The sequence below is a fragment of the Nannobrachium achirus genome (assembly GCF_963921795.1).
Source record: "Nannobrachium achirus genome assembly, chromosome: 6".
NCBI lineage: Eukaryota > Metazoa > Chordata > Actinopteri > Myctophiformes > Myctophidae > Nannobrachium > Nannobrachium achirus.
Window position 1 is genome coordinate 27,505,649 of NC_137815.1, and position 22,542 is coordinate 27,528,190.

Here is a 22,542-nt window from a genome sequence, read left to right on the forward strand (position 1 = left end):
TTGTCTAAAACATTTGGAGCATACACAGAGACTAGTGCTAGCATTTTACCCTCCAAGCGGATTTTAGCAACAGCTATCCTCCCGTCACTGTCAGACCAATCACCCAAAGAATCCAACCTAAGGTTACGTCTAGCCAATATGGCTACTCCCTTGGTTTTGGAAGAAGCAGCTGAAAAGGCTAAAACACGATAATGTTTATTAGCCAATCGGTTGGAATGCTCTTTTAAAAGATGAGACTCCTGTATAAATGCAAAGTCAATTGATTTAGATCGCAAAACCCCCAAAATGCTGGTTCGCTTATGCGGTATATTCGCTCCCCTTACATTGAAACTTAGAAATTTATATTCTGTCATAATTGTGGTTCAAACCATACGCACAGCAAGCACAGTAGAACATTTTAGAATTTCCTAGTTGGTCCCTCACAACAAACCTTCCCAACAGAAAAACAAAACAACCCCAAAAGGAACAGAAAGGAAAAAGCAACATCAAACGAACATAAAAAAACACATAACATTGAAGCTTGAGGGGGAAAACCCCATTAGCATCAGAGTGCACAAAAACAGTTCCCCACCCCATCAACCTATTAGTCAACCTTCATTTCACTCTGTCAGAGAGTGCAAACAAGTAACTGCCCAAAAGTAACCATACATTGCCCTCTGGTGGTTATGTAAATATATAACAGATCACCAAAGTAAAAACAACAACAACAAAAAAGTGCCTTCTTGTGGCTGAATAGCTCTTAAACATTCCATCAGCTCAAATTATGATCAATCTCCCCACTTCATATCACTTAAATAAATGAGAATGGTATGTTAACATTTCTAGTAAAGAAGGGGGAGAGAAAAAAGAAAAGAATAAAGGGGGAAAAAAAAAATTGAGGGGACTATAACAACTGTAATAATAATAATCAGTCCAGCATTAGGCCCACTTAGAATGTGATAAAGCCCTATAAGCCACGCTAATGCAAATAACCAAACACTTGTGACAGATAAGTGGAAATAAGGCTGTCACCACGACAAGGCACTAATATAATATTAATAATAAAAATAAATAAAAAAGGAAATCAGTGTATATGATATAAAAATATATGCACTTACATATGTAGTTAGAAATAGAAATTAAAAGCACATCCGGGGGGCCATATGCAGCAAAGCACACACAGTGTTAATGCATACTGCGCCACATACAGCCCCCCCATGCATCCATGCATACAAACCACAATTACTAATTAGAAGGGGGAAAAAAAGGAAAGAAAAGAAAAGTCTGTATACATAAGTATTTACATAAAACACAGTTATGTATGATCAGGAAACCATATACAACACAGCACACATAATGCATACTGCGCCATATACAGCTCCCTGTACATGCCCAAAAGGCCAGTGCAAACTTAGATAAATGTCAATCATATTAGTTAAGTCTGTTTCCGTCTTAAACAGTAAACTACCATACTTCAAACAGTGAACCTACCCAATCACGACTACAAAATAAATATCCCAATACAGAGCTCCCCTCTCCCCCCATCAAGAAATTAACATTTTAACAAGTAAATTAACATTTTAACAAGTAAAGTAGGTAAATAACTACCCCCCCCCCCCCCCCCCCCAGACAGCGGATCCACAAGCACGTAGAGCCAACGCGCCACGAGATCGTACATCCGCCAGCTATTGAGATTAGAAAAAAAAGGAAAAAAAAGAACGAGTCAATGAGCCAGGGAGAGAGAGAGAGAGAGAGAGAGAGAGAGAGAGAGAGAGGAGAAGCAGAGATAGGTAGAGAGACATAGAGAAAGGGCGGGAGAGCGAGTGGTCTCTGGAACCGCGGAGCCTTCACAATTTAGACCATATTATTTATATCTGTTTCACCTTAAACAGTAGGCTACATTACTCAATACAAAGGCCAAAGCCCAGTCTCGCCCTCCTACCCGAAAAAGTAGCGTTTTAGGCGGCATAAACGAACCATAAACTAACAACCAACATAGCCGCCATTACCTAACAGAAAGAGAGAGAGAGAGAGAGAGAGAGAGAGAGAGAAAGACACACACACACACACACACACACACAGCGAGAGAGAGAGCCAGAGAGAGAGAGAGAGAGAGAGAGAGAGAGAGAGAGAGAGAGAGAGAGAGGGAAAGCCGAGATAGATAGAGAGACATAGAGGGAAGACGATAGAGAGAGCAGGCTCCGTCCGAACCGCGACACGGAACACGTTAGACAAAGCCTAACAGAGAGAGATAAAACCCTCTAGACCTATATAGTAAGCAGCACAACGCTCAATAAGAGCAAAGAAAAGGAATACAATAATAACAAGAACAATGTCCATTATATTCAAACAAAAAAGACAGTGAATTATGCTTATAGCTTTAGCAGCCCTAAATCCTCTCTCCTTGCGGTAACCTAAATTAAAACGAGTAACACCCATCTGCTTACAGATCTTGTTAAAAAATAAAACAAATAAAATAGGTATTATGAAACGAAACACTTGAAAACACAACGTCAAGTCAGATGATGAGTCCAAAACAATAAGTAGGCTTACATTAACAACTCACCCTTTGGGGAGGAGGAGGAGGAGAGAGTGAGGAAAGAAAGACGCTGCGTAAAAGTCATCTCCAAAGTCCCAGCCAGCTTACCAACAGTCCATTAAAGGCAAAAGGATATCACATCGGCAGAATGTGTTTGAAAGCACGCGATCACGAAAGCAAAAGTGTCCCTGGTAAAAGTTAGTTCTCTGTAACTGTCGTCTCATCATCCTGCGTAGCTAGAGTCTCGTCCGCAGCACCTGGAGTCTTGAACTTATCCTTGCAAAAGGCCAGAGCTTCCTTGGGTGAGTTGAAAGTAGAAGTCGCCTCATCCACGGTTATCCAGAATTTGCTCGGGTGCCTTATTCCGTATTTAACCCCTTCCGCGGTGATGGAACGTAGGAATTCCTTTACTGGCCCGAAAGCTGCCCTTCTCTTTGATGTTTCAGCAGACCAGTCGGGGAAAATATACACCTTTTTGCCATTGTATGTCAGTTGGCCTGCTTTCCTGGAGAGCTGGAGTATGCGTTCCTTTACCCGGAAAAAATGGATCCTTGCCAGGAAAGCCCTTGGCTTATCAGAACGTGGATTGCCGGTCCGATGAGCACGATCCACCTCCGGGGGGGAGTCGGGAAACTCGTCGGGGAATGTTTTCTGCAAAAAAGACTGGATAAAGGCCACTGGGTCAGCCTTTTCTAGCCCAGGAGAGATCCCAATCACTCTTATGTTGTTCCTACGACTCCGGTCTTCTGCTATGACGAGCTTCTCCTCCAGATTAGCACATCTTCTCTCCAATTCAGTGATACACATCTGCAAACTGTCCATGGAGGAACCAAAGTTCTCAATGGCCTCCCCCTGTTCAGCCACGGTCGTGTTCAGCGTGGCGACTGCAGGACGCAGCTCCTTTCCGAAGTCATCAATCTTCTTCAGTAATTTCTTCTCCAAGCCAAGCATCATGGGTTGAATAAAACCATCCATAAACTCTTTCAGTGATTCCTTGAGGACCTCGCGCAGCATGCTCTTTGTAACCGGAGCGTCAGCGTCGCCCTGCATTGCGCCGGCCATGTTGTCGGCGTTTGCGGTCGGAGACCTGGTACTCCTCGACCTCGTGTTAATCGTATTCGGCATGAAACACGAAACAACTGCAAAAACAGACGCTCACCAGTGTTTTGGGCGTTTAAAGTCTCAAAAGAACTATAAAGGCAGTAAAAAATGGGCTTAAAAAATGTGAAAACTATGCACCTCCACAGAGCTCAACAAACGCGTCCTACTCGGTCGCCATCTTGTCGGAACTCCGCGAGGCGGTCATGTTGAGAGGGTTAAGAATAAAACATGGTAACCCCCGGGGCTATTATGTCACAACCAGCCTCCGATAGCCCAGGTTTACAGAGACAACATGAGTCCAGTGAGCGGGTTTAAACCTCATAGGCTAAACACACAATGCCAGTGCCTCTGCTCTGCAAAGCATGCAGTTGCTGAAGACATCATTACACACACGTCGTCCTACTTCGTCGTACCAAAGGGTCGCACAAAAGTTGCTGAAAAAGCTCATCTGCAAGCCCACGATGCATCACAAACTTGTAGATCTGTAACTTTTTTTGCTATAAAAAACAGAAAGTGAATTGAAAGTGGTAAGTGTGTGGGTTTATGAATTGCGACCATCAGGTCGCAGTTACTATCAAAACCTTCCACCGGCTGCGTCAGTCTGTCATTCTGTCTGTCAGTCAGTCTGTCTGTCTGTCACACTTTTGCCCCTCATTTCTCACATGGCCCTCTTCTAGCGCCACCATGTGGCCGATTCTTGCAAAACACATTTTTGGACACTGCTCCTACAGATTTGGCCCCAAAATCACGCAAAGCGGTACACAGTATCTCTACAGTCATGTCATCAACATGGATCTGTCCCATTTCCCATATTCCCTCCTGTCTGATTGGCTACCATTGCCTTCTAAAGTTTGTGTATGCAACCTGACGGTCGCTTAGGGAGTTAGGGAGTCTTAGGGATTTAGGGAGTCTTACTGGTACTGAAACAATGAAAAGTATTAACATTAGCTTTTAACCCATTTAGGCCTAAAATTATTGAATGCTTTAACTATTGAAAAATAGCAGATATGCAAGCTCACAGCGCGGCACCGAGTGCCGCGCTGTGAGCTTGTAGATTTTTTTAAAGTCATGAAAATGTGTGCAAATCTTTGAATACATTTATTTTTAAAGCAAACGTTTGTAACTCAAATTTTGCTTCTGGGGGGTCCCTGGAACAAAATATTTTGAGATGGGGGTCCGTGGCAAAATACATATCATTTTGGGGGTCCTTGACATGAAAAGTTTGAGAACCACTGACATAGTAGTCTCTCAAGAACAGACTAACTGAGCTCCAGACCTTTTTCTTTGACGATGGCTGGCCAGATTGCTGACATAGAAAAATAGTTTTTTTCCAAAAAACCTTAGAATGATTCAAAAGACACTTATAGAATCGGGTCAAAATTCTAATTTTCACGATTTTTCAAAAATAGCAGCTCTACAAGCTCGCAGCGCGGCACTCGGTGCATTATGATACAATTGTAGCAATACTAATCCCTGGACCCTACCTGATCGCATCAGGACATTGTGTTCCCTGTTGTGGTTCACAAATAGCAGATTAGATACAAACCCTGGAACACGGCCTGTGATTGTTTTCTAAGCACAGAGGTTCTGCTACTCACATGCTCTGTCACTCCTCCAGAACCTCTCTGAATGCTCTGTGTTATAAACACTGGTTCTCGACCTGTGGTTTGGGACCCTCAGGGGGGTGCCCAAATGATTTGAGGGGAGGGGGTCCCCAGATGATTAACTTAATGTGCAGCATTATTTTCTCACTCAACAGTAAACAAACATAAAGTTTAATTTTATAGAGGGCGTCTGCACATTTCTAAAGTGACAATTTAAGGACTTTTGAAGACCTCTAAAATGACAAATTAAACATTGGCCAAATTGTCAAATATTAGAGGCAGAAATTGTGAAAATAGCAGATCTACATGCTCACAACATCTCGCAACGCAATAGCAATGCTATTTTCAAATGTCTGAAATATATATAGAGCTGAAGTGGTTAGTGTGTTTTGTAATAATAATCAGAATCTAACTAGTAACTAAGGTTTTCATATAATTAGTTGTGGAGTAAAAGTACAATATTTTCCTCAGAGATGTAGTGGAGTAGAGTACTGAAAACTGGAAATACTCCAGTAAAGTAAAAATAGCTAAAACATTTTACTTAAAGGAGCTATAGTCAACTTTTTCATTGTAGGGCCGACACTTTGTTTACATCCTAGTCTATAGACTAGAATGTAAACAAAGTGTCGGTCTGACAATGGCCAAAATTATTATTTTATCATTATTTTACGCTTTTTGTGGTCATTTTTGAATAGAAACACATATATGAAGCTTATTTCTTTATAAAATATTTTCGAACTTTATTTGTATTTTAGCATCCGTTTTTTAAGAAAAGGTTGACTATAGCTCCTTTAAGTACAGTACTTGAGTAAATGTACTTGTGAATGTACCAGTCACTTTACACCACTGGCTGTACTCACACACTCTGTCACACCTCTGCTTAACCTCTGTGAGGCCAATGGCTTCAAGAGGGCCATGTTTGGGTGGGTGTGATGTGGATATGACAGTGCTGTCTGGATGGGTTAAACTTATGGCTGCTGCTTAGCCTCTACTTGATGTTGTTTGGGTTGGCGAGGTGGGTAGTGTGACATAAGAGTCACTGACAGTGTCGGTGTCATGCACATGTATATGTCACCGTCACTCTCGCTGTGCCTCTGGGCCGTCACACAAATCATCAGACTTATGCAACCAAAAAATGTATCCTTATCCAGTAACGCTTAGCCTTATGCAACAAAGATTTTCTGTGGTCAGTTTACAAGGCTGGATATTAATCACTTACCTATTTAGGCCTAGAATTATTGAATGCTTTAACCAGTGAAAAATAGCAGATATACAAGCTTGTAGATCTGCTATTTTTTTTTTTAAGTCGTGAAAATGTGTGCAAATCTTTGAATATATATTTCAAAGCGAATGTTTGTAACTAAAATTTTGCTTCTGGAGGGTCCCTGGAACTAAATATTTTGAGATGGGGGTCCGTGGCCAAATACATTTCATTTTGGGGGTACTTCACATGAAAAGGCTTGAGAACCACTGACATAGTAGTCTCTCAAGAACAGACTAACTGAGCTCCAGTTAAGTGAAAAGGACCTTTTCTTTGACGATGGCTAACCAGATTGCTGACATAGAAACATAGGTTTTTCAAAAAGTCTTAGAAAGATTCAAAAGACACTTATAGAATCGGGTCAAAATTCTAATTTTCAAGATTTTTCAAAAATAGCAGATCTATAAGCTCGCAGTGAGGCACTCTGTGCCGCGCTGTGAGCTTGTATATCTGCTATTTTTCAATAGTTAAAGCATAAAATAATGATACACAATAATGTGTACCCGTTCTAAATGGGTTAGTCACTTATTAATACCCAAGCCCTGTTTTATTCTTTTGAAATTCTTCTAATGTGTGGGAAATCTAGCTCTAGTGTTACATGCCCAAAATAGGGATGCCAGGTTGAAAGTGGTTAATTATTATTTTTGACTCGTTCAATAATCAAATGTTTACCAAACTTAAACTGTTGTTGGGTGATGTTCCCATGTATTATGATAACAATTAATCACAGCATAGTTTATGCATATAACATGTAACAGTAAAAAACACATGATCTTCCCATGGGCCCATATACCATGCCAACAATCAACTGGCTTGTTGCACCTGTGAACCTTACCACACCCGGCCAAAGGCAGACAAGACAGACTGGCTCCTTCAGTAAAGGCTTGAAATATTTCTCATTATGTGCGAGCCTAGAACAGGGATGGGCAACTTTGATGATGGCGAGGGCCACTATATTCCCACCTTCACTCCAGAGGGCTACATTGCATATTGCTACGTTCTACTTTGTCATCTTTTGAATTGGAATCCTGAATAATTTTTTTGTTATTTTTTAATTGGGATCCTGAAATGTAACATTTTGATTTAATTTCAAACACATTTAGTTATATACTCATGTTAACTTTATAAACTTAAATACAAATACATTGGGCATAAAAAAATACATTTTAATACTACTATACTATACTATATAGAAGGAATTAAAGCAGGTTATGTTTGGAATTGTAACAGCTGAAATCAATAATATATCAGTATTCCGGTATTAACCTGCGGGCCGCATTTAGTGAAGGTGGGGGCGGCATGTGGCCCCCGGGCCGCCAGTTGCCCATGTATGCCCTAGATTAGAATAATATGAGATATGAGCTTGACTTTTTGCCTTCCATTGCAGTGGTCCATTGGAGTGGTATCTGAACGGCAACTACCTGGTCATCATGGTCTCTGCCAGCATCATCCTGCCTCTGGCTCTGATGAAGCAGCTTGGTGAGTAGGCTACCAACCATCCCCTCCCTGTTCTCATGTCACCTAAATCTAGGTCCCAAAGCAGTGTTTCTCAAACCTTTTCATGTCAAGGACCCACAAATTGATATGTATTTGGCCTCAGACCCCTGAAAATATTTTCTGCCGTGGACCCCCCAGAAGAGAAGATGTATCATTCAAAATATTAATGATTTTTAATATTTTAAGTACAAACGCTATGAGCTTGTATATCTGCTATTTTTGAAGTAGCCAAAGGTTTACCGGAGACCCCTGGTTTCTCTCACTCACACTCACACACACACACGCACACGCACACGCACACACACACACACACACACACACACACACACACACACACACACACACACACACACACACACACACACACACACACACACAGGGTATATATAGCCTAATGAAATGAACTGCTCAAATGAAATGCACCGCTCCACTTCAAACTGGGCTTGATTTTGAAAGGCTGCCATCCGTTCCCTGTCTACAGGTTACCTGGGCTACACCAGTGGCTTCTCCCTCAGCTGCATGGTCTTCTTCCTCTCCGCAGTAAGTGGCTGTGTGAACGCTACGGCATCGCCCCCTCTGTCCGCAGTGGTGGGCAGGAATTATTCATCGTGTATTTCTTGTAAAGTTTGGCTCCCACGGCTCCTCTTTCCTAGCGATGCAGTGGAAGTCAGAAGTTCAAGTGTGCAATAGTTGCAATAGAGTGAAACTGTGAAAGTCATGAGCTTTCATAATCAAATTTATAAATAATGTACACATGTATAGTGGTGGAAAGTAACTAAGTACATTTACTGATGTACTGTAATTGCGGCCGTCAGGTCGCATTTACTATCAAAACCTCCACCGGCTGTTTGTCAGTCCGTCAGTCTGTCTGTCACGTCACACTTTTGCCCTGCTCATATCTCCGCCATCGTTGCCCCTATCCATGTGAAGTTTTCCACACACACTCCTTGCCTGCCAAACTACAACCTCCTCCCATCAATTCTCACATGGCCCTCTTCTAGCGCCACCATTAGGCCGATTCTTGCAAAACACATTTTCCTACAATTTTTGCCCTAAAATCACGCAAATCGGTACACAGCATGTCTACACTCATCTCATCAACATGGACCTGTCCCATTTTTTTCAGGCACATGAGGTATTTCTACTTGAGTAATTTACTTTTACCTCTACTCCACTACATCTCAGATCCAAATATTGTACTCCACTACATTTATTTGAAAACTTTAGTTACTAGTTACTTTGCAGATATAAATGATTTATTATGAAGCATACATTAATCCACTTAAGCCCTATTTTTACCAAAGCTATTTGATAATAGCCAATCTAGCTTGTAGATCGGCTATTTTCAAACATTTTGTACTTGTAATCAAGTACATTTGGAATTCCGGACTATTACTTGTAACAGTGTATTTCTACATTGCAAGTAAAACATTCGAGTACTTTTTCCACCACTGCTAATGCAAAGTACAGATACTCAAAATAACTAATTAAGTACAGCATTTAATGTAAATGTACTTAGTTTCTGTCCACCACCAGTAGCGCGACACCGGCGTGTAACCAAGCATAGCGGGGCATTTCCTCACTGCAGTGAGTGCATGGTGCATGGCCGTACTCCTGGCAGGCGGGCAGCCATTTGTCACGGCACTCTGCACTCTGTATGGGGTATATTTTTGCTGACTTGTCTGATTTGGCATCACTTTTTAACCCATTTAGAACGGGTACACATTATTGTGTATCATTATTTTATGCTTTAACTATTGAAAAATAGCAGATATACAAGCTCACAGCGTGGCACTGAGTGCCGCGCTGCGAGCTTGTAGATCTGCTATTTTTAAAAAATCGTGAAAATTTGAATTTTGACCCGATTCTATAAGTGTCTTTTGAATCCTTCTAAGATTTTCTTTGAAAAAATGTTTCTATGTCAGCAATCTGGCTAGCCATCGTCAAAGAAAAGGTCCTTTTCACTTAAATGGAGCTCAGTTAGTCTGTTCTTGAGAGACTACTATGTCAGTGGTTCTCAAACCTTTTCATGTGAAGGACCCCCAAAATTATATTTATTTGGCCACGGACCCCCATCTCAAAATATTTAGTTCCAGGGACCACCCAGAAGCAAAATTTGAGTTACAAACCTTCGCTTTGAAAATACATATATTCAAAGATTTGCACACATTTTCACAACTTTTTCAAAAATAGCAGATCTACAAGCTCGCAGCGCGGCACTCGGTGCCGCGCTGTGAGCTTGTATATCTGCTATTTTTCACTGGTTAAAGCATTCAATAATTCTAGGCCTAAATGGGTTTAATCCCACCACACGGCTCTGTTTGCAGCAGTATGTGGCATTCGTGCTGGGGTTGATAGAGGAATGTTAGAGCTGCTTATAGGAACATCAAAGGGAGACGGGGAGGGAAACCGAAGTGCTTAGACTGACTCACACTAATCTGGCGTGAAATGTTTATTTTCTGAGCCACCCTCGCTCACCTCCTTTTTGGCTTAATTTGCTACATCGCGCAGCGGTGTGAACTTGCCGGAGAGGGAATACAAAACGATTTCTCCAAGCGAACGTGTTGCATCGCGATGCATCCTTAGCTTGAAAATCAATTTGTTTTCGGCAAGCTACACCATTATACTACGGCATGTGAATTAGGCTTTAGCATTAAAGCACCCTTTTCCATGAGTTAGTCTGCCTCTTCCTGTGATGCCGATCTCCAATAGCTGCCGTTTGTTTTCACTGACTTCCCCCCCATGCCTGCTCATTATCCACTTTCAACCTGGCATCGATATTTTTGGGCATATCATTATAAGCTTGTTGCTTGTTTTCACTGTGGGAGGCCTTACGACAAATTATAAACTAGGACATAGGTGGTTCGAGGAGCACTTCACCTACAGTATGTTCAACCTATCGTCATATAATTGGTCCTCATTATAAGAAGCCACAATTTCTGTCTACTCACTCTGTGGTGGGCTGTGGATAGTTCAGAAACCTGCCTGCCAGACACATCTCGGTAGGCAGGTTTGGTCTTATCGATTTTTGGCAAAGACATATTAGGGCCCTATTTTTGTCCATGCCTTACCCTAAACATCTTTGCCTTTTTTTAACTATTTTGAAAAACATGCTAAAATAGTTTAACTAGCCGATCAACATGGACACATTGTGAGCTTGTAGACGGGCTATTTGAAGTATTTTAAAAAAAAGTTTTTTTAAATAGTAAAAAACTCAAAGAGTTTTAGGGATAAGGGGTGAAGGCATGGATGAAAATAGGGCTCTTGGTGTAGTCAGAAAACAGCGGCTCAAGTACAGAGACAACCCATGGTGTCCAGTTAACAAGTCTCAAGGGTTTAAGTGTTTGAGGTGGTTAACTAACCCTGCCATTCCCCTCTCACGTGTATGTCTGTAACAAAGAGGTCGGAGAGGTGTGGGCTCTGATACCCCCTGTCCCCCTGCTGGCTTCCCCCCCCGTCACAATGTCCATGTCTCTGTGCAGGTCATCTACAAGAAGTTCCAGATCCCCTGTCCATTCGAGGAGTACACGCATAACAGCACCACGGCCGCACACCTCCACCTGAACACCTCCGCCATCGCCCACAACGGCCTGGTACACGAGGCTGAGGATGATTTCGACTGCGGGCCGCGCCTGTTCACCATGAACTCACAGGTAGACATTATGAACTAATAGATAGACATGTTCCCCATGAACTCACAGGTAGACATTATGAACTAACAGATAGACATGTTCACCATGAACTGATAGGTAGACATTATGAACTAATAGATAGACATGTTCCCCATGAACTCACAGGTAGACATTATGAACTAATAGATAGACATGTTCACCATGAACTGATAGGTAGACATTATGAACTAATAGATAGACATGTTCCCCATGAACTCACAGGTAGACATTATGAACTAATAGATAGACATGTTCCCCATGAACTCACAGGTAGACATTATGAACTAATAGATAGACATGTTCGCCATGAACTCATACACTCTTAAAATTGTTGGGTCAAAAACAACCCAAGTTGGTTATTTATGTAACCCAACACGTAACACTGTTTTGGACCAGCCCAACATGGGTTATTGCAGACCAACAGGGTTGGGTTAAGGCTGTGACCCAGCATGTTGGGTTGGGATTGTACAACCAAGTAATGGGTTAAAAGTGACTTTGCTGTTGGGTTAATGTGATACTGCTGATGGGTTGGAATCTAACACCCAAAAATGGCTTAAAAGTGACCTTGTTGTTGGGATTGTACGCCCATTCACATTAAATCTATTCATTTTTTTACAGCATTTTCTTCAATGACATTTTTCATGCTTAATCTACTCAAGGAAGAATGCATGCGGAGTAAATTGTGCATTTAGTCGTGGCAATATATCACAACTTTGAACACAACAGATTATGTGGTGCTTCACATTAAAAGAACAGCAAACCTGTTTGTATGTGTCAGTCTGGACCATCTTAGTCATGGTTTCTGTTTCTGTAAGCAACTATGTTTTTTTATATATTTTTTAATTAGGGATTATGACTGGGCTACATCCACTGCGATCATCTACAATACAATGTTGTTTTCTCTATCTAAAACCATAAAATAATGGAAAAGTTTGTAAAAAATATCTGTATGGGAGCACAGTTGCATGCTGGGTAACTGCCCACCCACTTAGTTTAACCCAATAGTGGTGCAATTCACAAACCAATGTGTTGATAGACAGAGAGGGCGGGTCTATTTTAACCCAAGTTGGTGCAATGCAGTGAACCATGTGTTGGGTAAACTCGAATTCAAAAGCCTGTACCAACACTTGGGTTATGAACTCAATGCATTTTATCTGATGATGTGGGCGGGCCATCCATAGCCCAACAGATGGTTTACTAATTTTAAGTATTTTTAATCCAATGTTTGGTCAAACTGACCCAACCTTTGACCCAACAGTGTCAACCCAGCAAAAGGGTTGAACATTTGACCCAACATTTTTAAGAGTTATAGGTAGACATAACATGACTTGTTTCCATTGTTGTAACCGAGAGCACCAGGGAACACTCCGAACACATAAACTGTGCGATGGGCTGGCACCTCAGATTCCAGGGGTGGCATGTGCCAGCTCAGACCACCCCTCAAACTGGGTTCAAACCTGAAGCTATTCGCTTCTATTGCTTCACTTTGGTCGCGCAGGTCCGCGTTGGTAAAAAAAATCATTGGAACCCGTTGGAATCAAGGCAAAACACCTGTAAAAAAAGGGAGTCCCAACACCAAACACCAAAAACATTTCCGTGTCTCTGGACAACATCAACGCTGATTGGCTGTCAGGACGCGATGGGTGGAGTGGGGGTGAAGCAAAGGTCGCTTCAGTTGGATTTTTCCAAGTGGGGCGAAGATACGAGGCGACCTTTTGCGCCGTTCGCGCCGCCCCGTTCGCGCCGCGCCCGTTCGCATCGCGCCCGGTCACACGTCCTCTCGTCTTTCCATTGACTTTGTATGTAATCGTGCCGCTCGAACCATCCAGGTTTGAACCCAGCTTCAGACATACTACTGGAGCAACCAAATGCCAAACTATTCACATTGTAATCTTATGTCACCAAGGAAACATAATGATGGAATAGAAATACTTACAATCTTTCAAAGGTAACCAATCAGTCTTATCCTTGAATCCATCCGAAAATGTGCATGTGAAGTTTCATGGACTTGTGTTGTGATTTGACGATACAGTGTAGTGTGTCATTAGTTACAAACAGAATGACATACTGTACTTCACATACAAACAGACAGCTTGTTACAGTCTTGTCTCATCTAATGATACATGACGTATGGTTGTGCAATGGGCATGTCATTACAGACGGCGTACACCGTTCCCATCCTGGCCTTTGCATTTGTGTGCCATCCAGAGGTGCTACCCATCTACACTGAACTCCGCAAGTAAGACACGCTTCATTTACAATGTGGCACTGTGGTACCAGATCATTACAGATAATTTTTCAAATGATAAATGCAAAACGAACGGTTTTGGAGATACAAGTTTTCCGCCCGACAACTACGATATGATGTATACCGGTATGTGACGGCCGCCTCGGCTCGGCTCCCTGCATGGCGGAGCAGAATTCCCCTAACCGTCCAATCTGTGGTGTCATTCCAGCCCCACTCAGAAGAGGATGCAACAGGTGTCTAATATCTCCATCCTTGTCATGTACACCATGTACTTCCTGGCCGCCCTCTTTGGTTACCTGACCTTCTATGGTAAGAGCACGTCACCCCTGGCCTTTACTGTATCTACAAACTCACGTTGTGCCGTGGTGGTGTGACACGTTGTGTGCTTGTAGATCGGCTATTTTGACTATTCTGGGGGAATTTGGTAAAATATTCACCTATAATGTCAAAATAGGGACAGTAGGTTGAAAGTTTCCACAAAGTATTTCTGTTTCACTGTGAAAGGGTAAGTGAAAGTGATTAGGTTTGTCAGTGGGTGTTATAAATATTTAACAAAAAGGTATTTATAAGAGCTTGTGACTAAATAATAACTGTATTGGATAAATTGGTTGTTATTTTTTTCCATTTCCATTTCTTGAAAACATATCCCCCCATCGCCCCAACAGCCACAATATCTACAGTATAATGAGGTTATATATGTAGTTCCAGGACATTATTCTTTGGTTTGTGTTTCTTTATAAATACAGGGTCCTTGCTCCCTCTTGTGGTGAATTTATGTGGTTTCACATCACCTCCAAACAACAGTATAAACTATTACTATAATTATTCTTATTTACATAACACTGTAGCATAAAATAAACCATGGCTTTCTAAAATGAGTCATATTGCATATTATGCAGTTCCTTGTTTCCTTGTTCTTTAGATTTAGCAAATAATGAAACAATGGCTTGTGTTGCTGTCTAAATAAAAGGTCCTTGCTCCCTCTAGTGGTGAATCTATATTGTTTAAAAACGAAATAATACTATAGATAGATGTTTTTGCGACCGTAGGTCGCACTTACTACAGAAAGCTGCTCGAGGTGTCCGTCTGTCCGTCCGTCCGTCCGTCACACACGTCACACGTCACACTTTTGCCCTGCTCATATCTCCGCAACCGTTGCCCCGATCCATGCCAGATTTTGCACACACACTCCTTACCTGCCAAACTACAACCTCCAAGGACCCCCGGAGCTCCAGGGACCCCCAACTCCCTCGGGGACCCCCAAGTGTAAAAAATGAGCACATGTGCAAAAATTACCAAATGACCACCCCAACGGAGCTGCTCACGGGGCATTCCCGGGGACCACCCACTCCTGGTGCTCCAGAACGGATGCAAAAGTGGTGGCGCCCCCAGTGGAGGACCCCCTGCCACTGCAGCTCACATAAAATGCCGTAACTCGGGCTAGCAGCGACCGGGAGAGCCGGGGCCGGTACTCCTGGTACTCCTGGTACCTACGGTCGCTTATCTCCCGATTAGGGAGTCTTACTGGTTTATTTATATATTATTGTGTCTTGCACCAAGATGCCCAGCCCACACAGGCTTACAAGACACTTACAAAATGCAGATACACCAAGATACACCACACATAGAATACATAAACATATTGATTGTCCTGGCTGTCAGTTATGAAATACATCGTTCTCCAACGCAACTGCCATGCCTTCTCTATAAGATTCTCCTAAAACAAAAAAAGATCCTTGGTGAACACTGAACAGCCAACTTAACATACGACATTAATAGGCATCCAAAACTAAAATCTGGATTCTTATCCTGGATTTTTTTTCAAATAAACAATAAAGAATTTCTTACATCCCCCATACAAAAGTAACCTTATTTGCATGGCATGTGTAGAACACTACTGGTCAAAGCGCAATATCTCTCCTTCTCAATGGGTCAGTGATTGATTGACATTTTTACTGACACAAATGCATATCTTTGCTGCCGGGAGGAAACCTTAGCATGTCCTCAACCGTTACCTTTTCAGGACATGGGGACCTGTCAGAACGTGTGTTCCAATGGATCCAATGTAGTTGTTGTTTTAATCAAAGCTCACAGGGTTAATATTCCTGGCAATACTTTTCATTGGTTCAATATTGATGAAACCCACTAACAGAAATAACCACTTTCACTTTCAAATTTTCTTAAGAGTTTGTGCAATAGGGTACTAATGTATATCAAACTCAACAACTGAAATCAAAATGTTTGAGAACCACTGCTTTACAGTGTTCAGAAAATACCATTTAAGGCAGTGGTTCTCAACCTTTTCAGACCGTGACGCCCGGAAATAATCATATTATTGATAAGCACTTGGAATTCACCCTTTGTCAAGTCCCGCCCGTTGTCCCGCCCCTCTTCACAGCCATTGGTTGCTTTGTCTTGGTGGGACATTCAGTGGGACACTCCATCCACTACCATTGTAATTCAGTTGCTTCGTATTGTTCTTCTGTGTATTCAATTCTAATTTCAAACTTGGTTTCAGTAAAATGGAGCAGCTCAGTGGCAGTATAGTGACTCAGCATGTTTTTAAATGTTTTTATTTCTCCAAAAATGATGTTTTAGCAAATGCAACATAGAAAAGGCGGAACCAGGGCGGGACAAGGCAGATAGAGCCTGCTGGTTGGTCAGTCAGGGACCAACCAGAAGGCTAACAAAGGGTGAATTGTGGGAGTTGAGGCATAACATATTGGGTTCCACAGATAAATATGTCTTGTCTCTCTCCATCCCCGTAGGCAAGGTGGAGCCTGAACTCCTGCACACGTACAGTCGCATCGACCCTTACGACACTCTGATCCTGTGTGTGAGAGTGGCCGTCCTCACCGCCGTCACACTCACTGTCCCCATCGTGCTGTTCCCTGTAAGTTACACGTCGCCTCTGCCATTTTGAGTTGTCGAGTATAGATACTGTATACCAGGGTTCCCCAATAGGCGGCCCGTGGGCCATTTGCGGCCCACGGGGGGCTACTGTCTGGCCCACACCAACCCCAGTAATAATGGTGGTATAAGAGCAGCAACAACACTAGTATATCGTCGTTGTCAGGTGGAAACCTTGTATCTCCAAATGTGTACGTTCTTTCGCAAAGTAAAGCCCTGCTTCATCATTCAAAGCTGTCTCACAAAAGTAGTGAAAACAGCAGATCTACAAGCACACAACGCCTCGCGGTGCGAGGCGTTGTGTGCTTGTAGATCGGCTGTTTGCAGTAGTTTAAATCGTTTTTAAAATGATAAACTGTTTTGGACATAAAAGATTTTCACCCGACAACGACCATATCTGAACTGTCGCTGGAGTAGCCGGAGCGCCACCGTCGTCCCCTGCAATGCTGTGGCCCTCGGCTTGGTACCCTAGACATGATTCGGCCCTTGGGGAAAACTAATTGGGGAACCCTGCTGTATACCATGCAGATCAATCTGTGTTACTTGTTCCCCTGCTTGTGTTATTTAGATTTGTTTTGCTCGACTACAAATGTAATTTATTTTATTTTGATAGATTCCTTGTTTAGCTGGTATCCTAGTTTCTTTGAGGCACTACAATGTTTTTCTCTGCACTAGACTGTATGTACCTTGTTGTTTATTGACTAGCGCTTACTCTTTATTTCCGATAAAAGCGGGCCAAATTCAGGAATTGTAAAGTGTAAATGAAGTGCGCTGATGATCTTGTTCATGTTGCGTGTGCAGGTGCGCAGAGCCATCCAGCACATGCTGTTCCCGGGCAAGAGCTTCAACTGGCTGAGGCACGTCGTCATCGCCTTCATCCTGCTCAGCTTTATCAACATGCTGGTCATCTTCGCTCCCAACATCCTGGGCATCTTCGGCATCATCGGTTAGTACCGCATCCCAACTGCTGCTTCTTTGGGCTTGTGGATTAAAGAAAATCATGTTTTAGTATGTGTTCCTGCTGTTTACATACTGGCAACCCTGTGATGAAATCATAGTTTGAGGCTTTTTACCATGGGGTTATATGGAAGGTGCTTCATGAACATATTGCTACGTTGACCACTTCAAATGCTCTAATCTTAAAATGATAACCGAAATAACGAATTCAATCAATCAATCAATCAATCAATCAATCAAACAAGCTCTCAATGTGTTGCAAGAGGTTGTTTGATACTTTATTATGAACAGTTTGCAAAGGAAAATACAGGGAAGTGCAGTGCAATACAAGATCTGCTAAAAAGGATTTTTGGCTTCTATATTAATCCCTTGTAATATTATAAGCTATTGCCCAACACCCGGTTGAGGGTGCCTGGTTGTGGCTGGGTTCTTTTACTTTCTCCTACCTCTGACCTTGTCTTTAAAAGGAAAACTAAAAAAGCATGTGTTGCGTCAGCCCGGTAAACACATGGACAGAGTAAATATTGTTGTTCCACACAGTTCACGGAACTGTTCCCAGCAGCAATAGGACTTTTGCTTTCACGCATCGCACGCGTGGATACACATATGCACATGCACACTCCCGCACACACACATACCGGTACAAAAAAATATGTATTGCGTACACTCTTGACACACACACTCACACATACACACTGTCAGTAGAGCAGACAGCTGTTGTTGTGACCTCAGCTCCGCGTTTGAACTCTAACAACAATGTGTGCCTGTTTTGAATAATGCTTTCAACCTGGTGCCCCTATTTTTGCCCTGTTATGATAGGCGAACATTTTCAAGAAGTTACAATAATTTAAAGGGAGTGTAAGTGTTTTTGTTGTCGTTGTTAAATTCGTCGTTCTATATTCTGATACATGTTTAGGTCTTGATAGCAACATTCACAAATGCATATCTGTGTGAGGTTGGGATTCTAAATAAATTCAAAAAAAATAAATATAGTTTCATTATATTGGCTAGCATGTTGGAAACATTTGTTTGTGTGTTAATAAATGTCATTTTGTTGTATGTGGTGAATTTATGTAGATAATAAACATGTGAAATTGGAAGTGATAAAAAATGAATTTTAAACTGTAACAATATCAAATCTTTTAACAGAAAATTCTTAAATGCTAATGATTTTTTTTTTTTTAATGTATCAGATTAAGTAGTTAAATTCTCTCCTTCTCTGAACAGGTGCAACATCTGCCCCTTGCCTCATCTTCATCTTCCCAGCTGTGTTCTACATCCGTATCGTTCCTAAAGATGAAGAACCCATGACGTCCACACCCAAGATAGTGGTGAGCATTTCACCCTTGCCTTAACATGTGCACTGCACTCCATAAACGTCTGGATCAGTGGTTTTCAACCTTTTTTTCATATCAAGGTCCATTATTTATTTTCCATTTGAGCCACGGACCACCATTTGGTGAGATGAAGCCACTCAGACCCCCCAAAAATAATATATTTTTTTATCGTTGGATAAGATTTGGTCCCCAATTCCATGCTGTATTCATACCATAGGACAGTGGTTCTCAAAGTGGACTCCAGGGACTCTGTGGGTTCCTTTATGGGTGTCTAAATTGACCCAAACAAGGTTCATTTGGTTCCATTTGTACACTGTCAGAGTTAATGGGAGACCTTCAAATTTGAAAGTTTGAGAACCACTGCCATAGGAGAGATAACAGGTACATATTGAACAAAATAACATTTATTAATTGTGTAGACTAATTGTAAATTAAGTGATGCAGCTGTTTAACAACAATTTAACTGTGTGTAAAATGAAACTTTTAGTTTCATGTTAAACTCTTTTACACAAAAAAGAGAATAAAAATGTAAGAATCATAATACACTTCAAGGATATAAACAGATAGTACATAAAGAAATAGCAAATTATTGCAATAGATCAGGGGTTCCCAAACTTTTTTGGCTTGAGTACCCCCTTTCCCAGATTTTTGCATCCAAGTACCCCCTTAACCCGACAAAATAGTTTTCCTTATAAAACTGCAATTAAAACCATAAAACCATCACAAATAAGATAGGGAGTAAGAGTTTCAAACGGTGCCTCCTGAACAGATTTATTAACAGATTAACAGATTTATGTTATGGCCACACTGTGGCCATAACATTTCAGTCCAGTTTTCATGTCAATGACTTACATTCAAACATCATTCAAACACATCCCAGTTGCCTGGTACCTTAATTTGGATTAGCAACTATAAGGCTCACAACATGTTTCTCATCATTAAACATAACAGTGATTTATAGGCCTACTTCTATTTTTCTCTGCGTACCCCTAGGGGTACACCTACCCCCATTTGAGAAACACTGCAATAGATCACAATTAAAAAATAAAAAGTAAAAATGATAATACACATGTACATACATTGTCTAATAGGCGAGAGAGAAATGCTTTCCGCATTCTGTCAAACACTGTCGTTTTAAGAGAAACATCACATCTTATCTCTGCCATTTGCAACAGATTGGTAATTTCTGTCAGCCATGTTTTAAAAGAGGGAACTGCTTTCTGTTTTTCTCTAATGCACAGGCTTCCTGTTTCGCTGCGCTGGGCGTCTCCTTCATGGTGATGAGCCTGAGCTTCATCATCATCGACTGGACAACAGGGGGTGGCAGTTCTGTGGGTGGCCACTAGAGGCCGCTGTTCTTCTTCTCATACGTATGTGTCTGGGTAGACTTATAGGGATGGGTGACGATGACTACTGCAGAGCACACTACACAAACCATACGGACCTGAATCACACTGGGCTAGAGATCCTGTTCGATATACCGCCCCGCTACAACCGCGACACATATTTGAACAAAAACACGTTTCATAAACAGTGGTTCTCAAACATGTTCATGTCACGGACCCCCACATCTATATTTATGTGGGCGTGGACTCCCATTTGAAAAGATTGTGTTCCAGGGTCCCCCCATAAGAGAGGTTTTGTCAACATTAGTCAACATAAAAAAAAGCAGATCTACAAGCTCACAGCATTGTAACATACCGCATTGGGGGCTACCTACAGTAGATAGGCTATTTCTTTGCCCAAAAAATCAAATAGGGCTTAAGTGTTGACAACTGTTCCTATTTTTTGCTGGGGACCCCCTTGAACCCTTCCCAGGGACCCCTGGTTGTCCCCGGACCCCACTTTGAGAACCACTATCTTAATGACTCTATAAGAAAATCGAAATCCTTTTCTATTTAGAACAAACGACCTCAATGGAGTTACGAACGTAACTCCATTGAGTTCAATGGATGGGTGGCGCCATCTTGGGAGGTTTTCAGCTATTATACTTTCAATGATGTGATGTCACGTTCTCTTGTCTATATAGCCAAGTATGGATTTATGCTTCTTTTGGAATAACGGTGATTAAGCAGGGTGTTTTTAAAACAAAGTTGTTGTGACTTAGCATTACTTAGCAGTGTGTCCAATCTGTCCACGATAGGCTAAAAGAGGTCTATCCTGTAGCCATTGATGCTACATCTCTTATAGCGGTCAACCTGATCCACCCATCTCCTGTTGCTTCCTATTTATTTATCTATATCAAAACCATGGATTTCAATGTGCCATTTTACACATTAACTGCAGCTAGTACTGTAGGTTGAACTCATCAATATAATATTATGTAAAACTGATGACAGGAATACATCAGCATACATACATACTATATCGTCGTTGTCGGGTGGAAACCTTGTATGTCCAAAGACCGTTCGTTTTGTATTTATCATTTAAAAAATGAACTAAACTAATGAAAACAGCCGATCTACAAGCACACAACGCCTCGCACAGCGAGGCGTTGTGTGCTTGTAGATCTGCTGTTTTCACTACTTTTGTGCGACGGCCTTGTGCGATGAAGCAGGGCTTTAATTTGCGAAAGAACGTACACATTTGAAACTTGGAGATACGAGGTTTCTGTCCGACGACGACGATATATGACTGAATAATTCATAGTTTTTAATGTGCGGTGTTCCTGCGCTACTCAGCGTGATCCTAATTGTCAGTTTAACTGGACTTATAAGACTTATAAAGGTAAATGTTGACACTGAGTTAAACTGACAGTCAGGATGTGACTGTGTAGCATAGGGTGCTGATGTAGCTCTGGTCCATAGCGTTAGCGGCTTTTCTCTGCCTGGGACTGTGTTTTTTCCTCATTGGTCGGGTTTACTATGTCTACTGTACTTTAGTGGACAGTTCACATAAACAAAGACGGTTGTAGGTGAGCCTCAGAACTGAGAATCTTTCATTCATTCATTCAGAACATTTTCTATTGACCTGAAGATGGCAGCTTTGAGTGAATGGAATGGATATATTTTATTTTATGGCCAAAGAAAAAAGTGGATTTTAGTGTATTTTTTAGAAGACACTTTATAACCTACTAAGTAGTTATTGTGCTGTTCCGTTGAGCTTATAATGCAACATTATAGACCTGACCTTTAAGTAAAGTATTATGGTATAGTCCTTGTGTTTTACTATATTGTCTTCTGAAGTTGACAAAATAAACCCACCAATGTGACAATTCGTAGTCCCTTGCATAGCGTTTGGGAGAACTTGCTAACGCTATGGACCAGAGCTAGTGCTGCTGTGTGTTGGTGGGACGTCTGTAGTAGGCCTAGGCTACAGTCAGGAGGGGTCTGTGTGTTTGATACTTTACCACATTAACGCTGGCGTCCCGATTATAGCAAATTTGCTAACATTTTGGTCAAGACTCGTTAAAAGTGCTCACATTTTGTCACATCGCGA

At 41.7% G+C, this 22,542-nt stretch overlaps 1 protein-coding gene across 1 annotated transcript in view; it reads left to right on the forward strand.

The window, feature by feature from the left end:
• The window catches only part of slc38a3b (solute carrier family 38 member 3b), a 60,831-nt gene extending 39,259 nt beyond the window's left edge, over nt 1-21,572 (forward strand). The window contains exons 9-17 of the mRNA XM_080727473.1: nt 7,872-7,963; nt 8,463-8,521; nt 11,464-11,634; nt 13,812-13,891; nt 14,109-14,209; nt 16,669-16,793; nt 17,612-17,756; nt 18,995-19,098; nt 20,346-21,572. Of these exons, the coding sequence (XP_080583599.1) occupies nt 7,872-7,963; nt 8,463-8,521; nt 11,464-11,634; nt 13,812-13,891; nt 14,109-14,209; nt 16,669-16,793; nt 17,612-17,756; nt 18,995-19,098; nt 20,346-20,450 (982 nt within the window). The 3' untranslated portion in view covers nt 20,451-21,572. The remainder of the gene's footprint in view (nt 1-7,871; nt 7,964-8,462; nt 8,522-11,463; nt 11,635-13,811; nt 13,892-14,108; nt 14,210-16,668; nt 16,794-17,611; nt 17,757-18,994; nt 19,099-20,345) is intronic.
• The last annotated feature ends 970 nt before the right edge of the window (nt 21,573-22,542 follow it).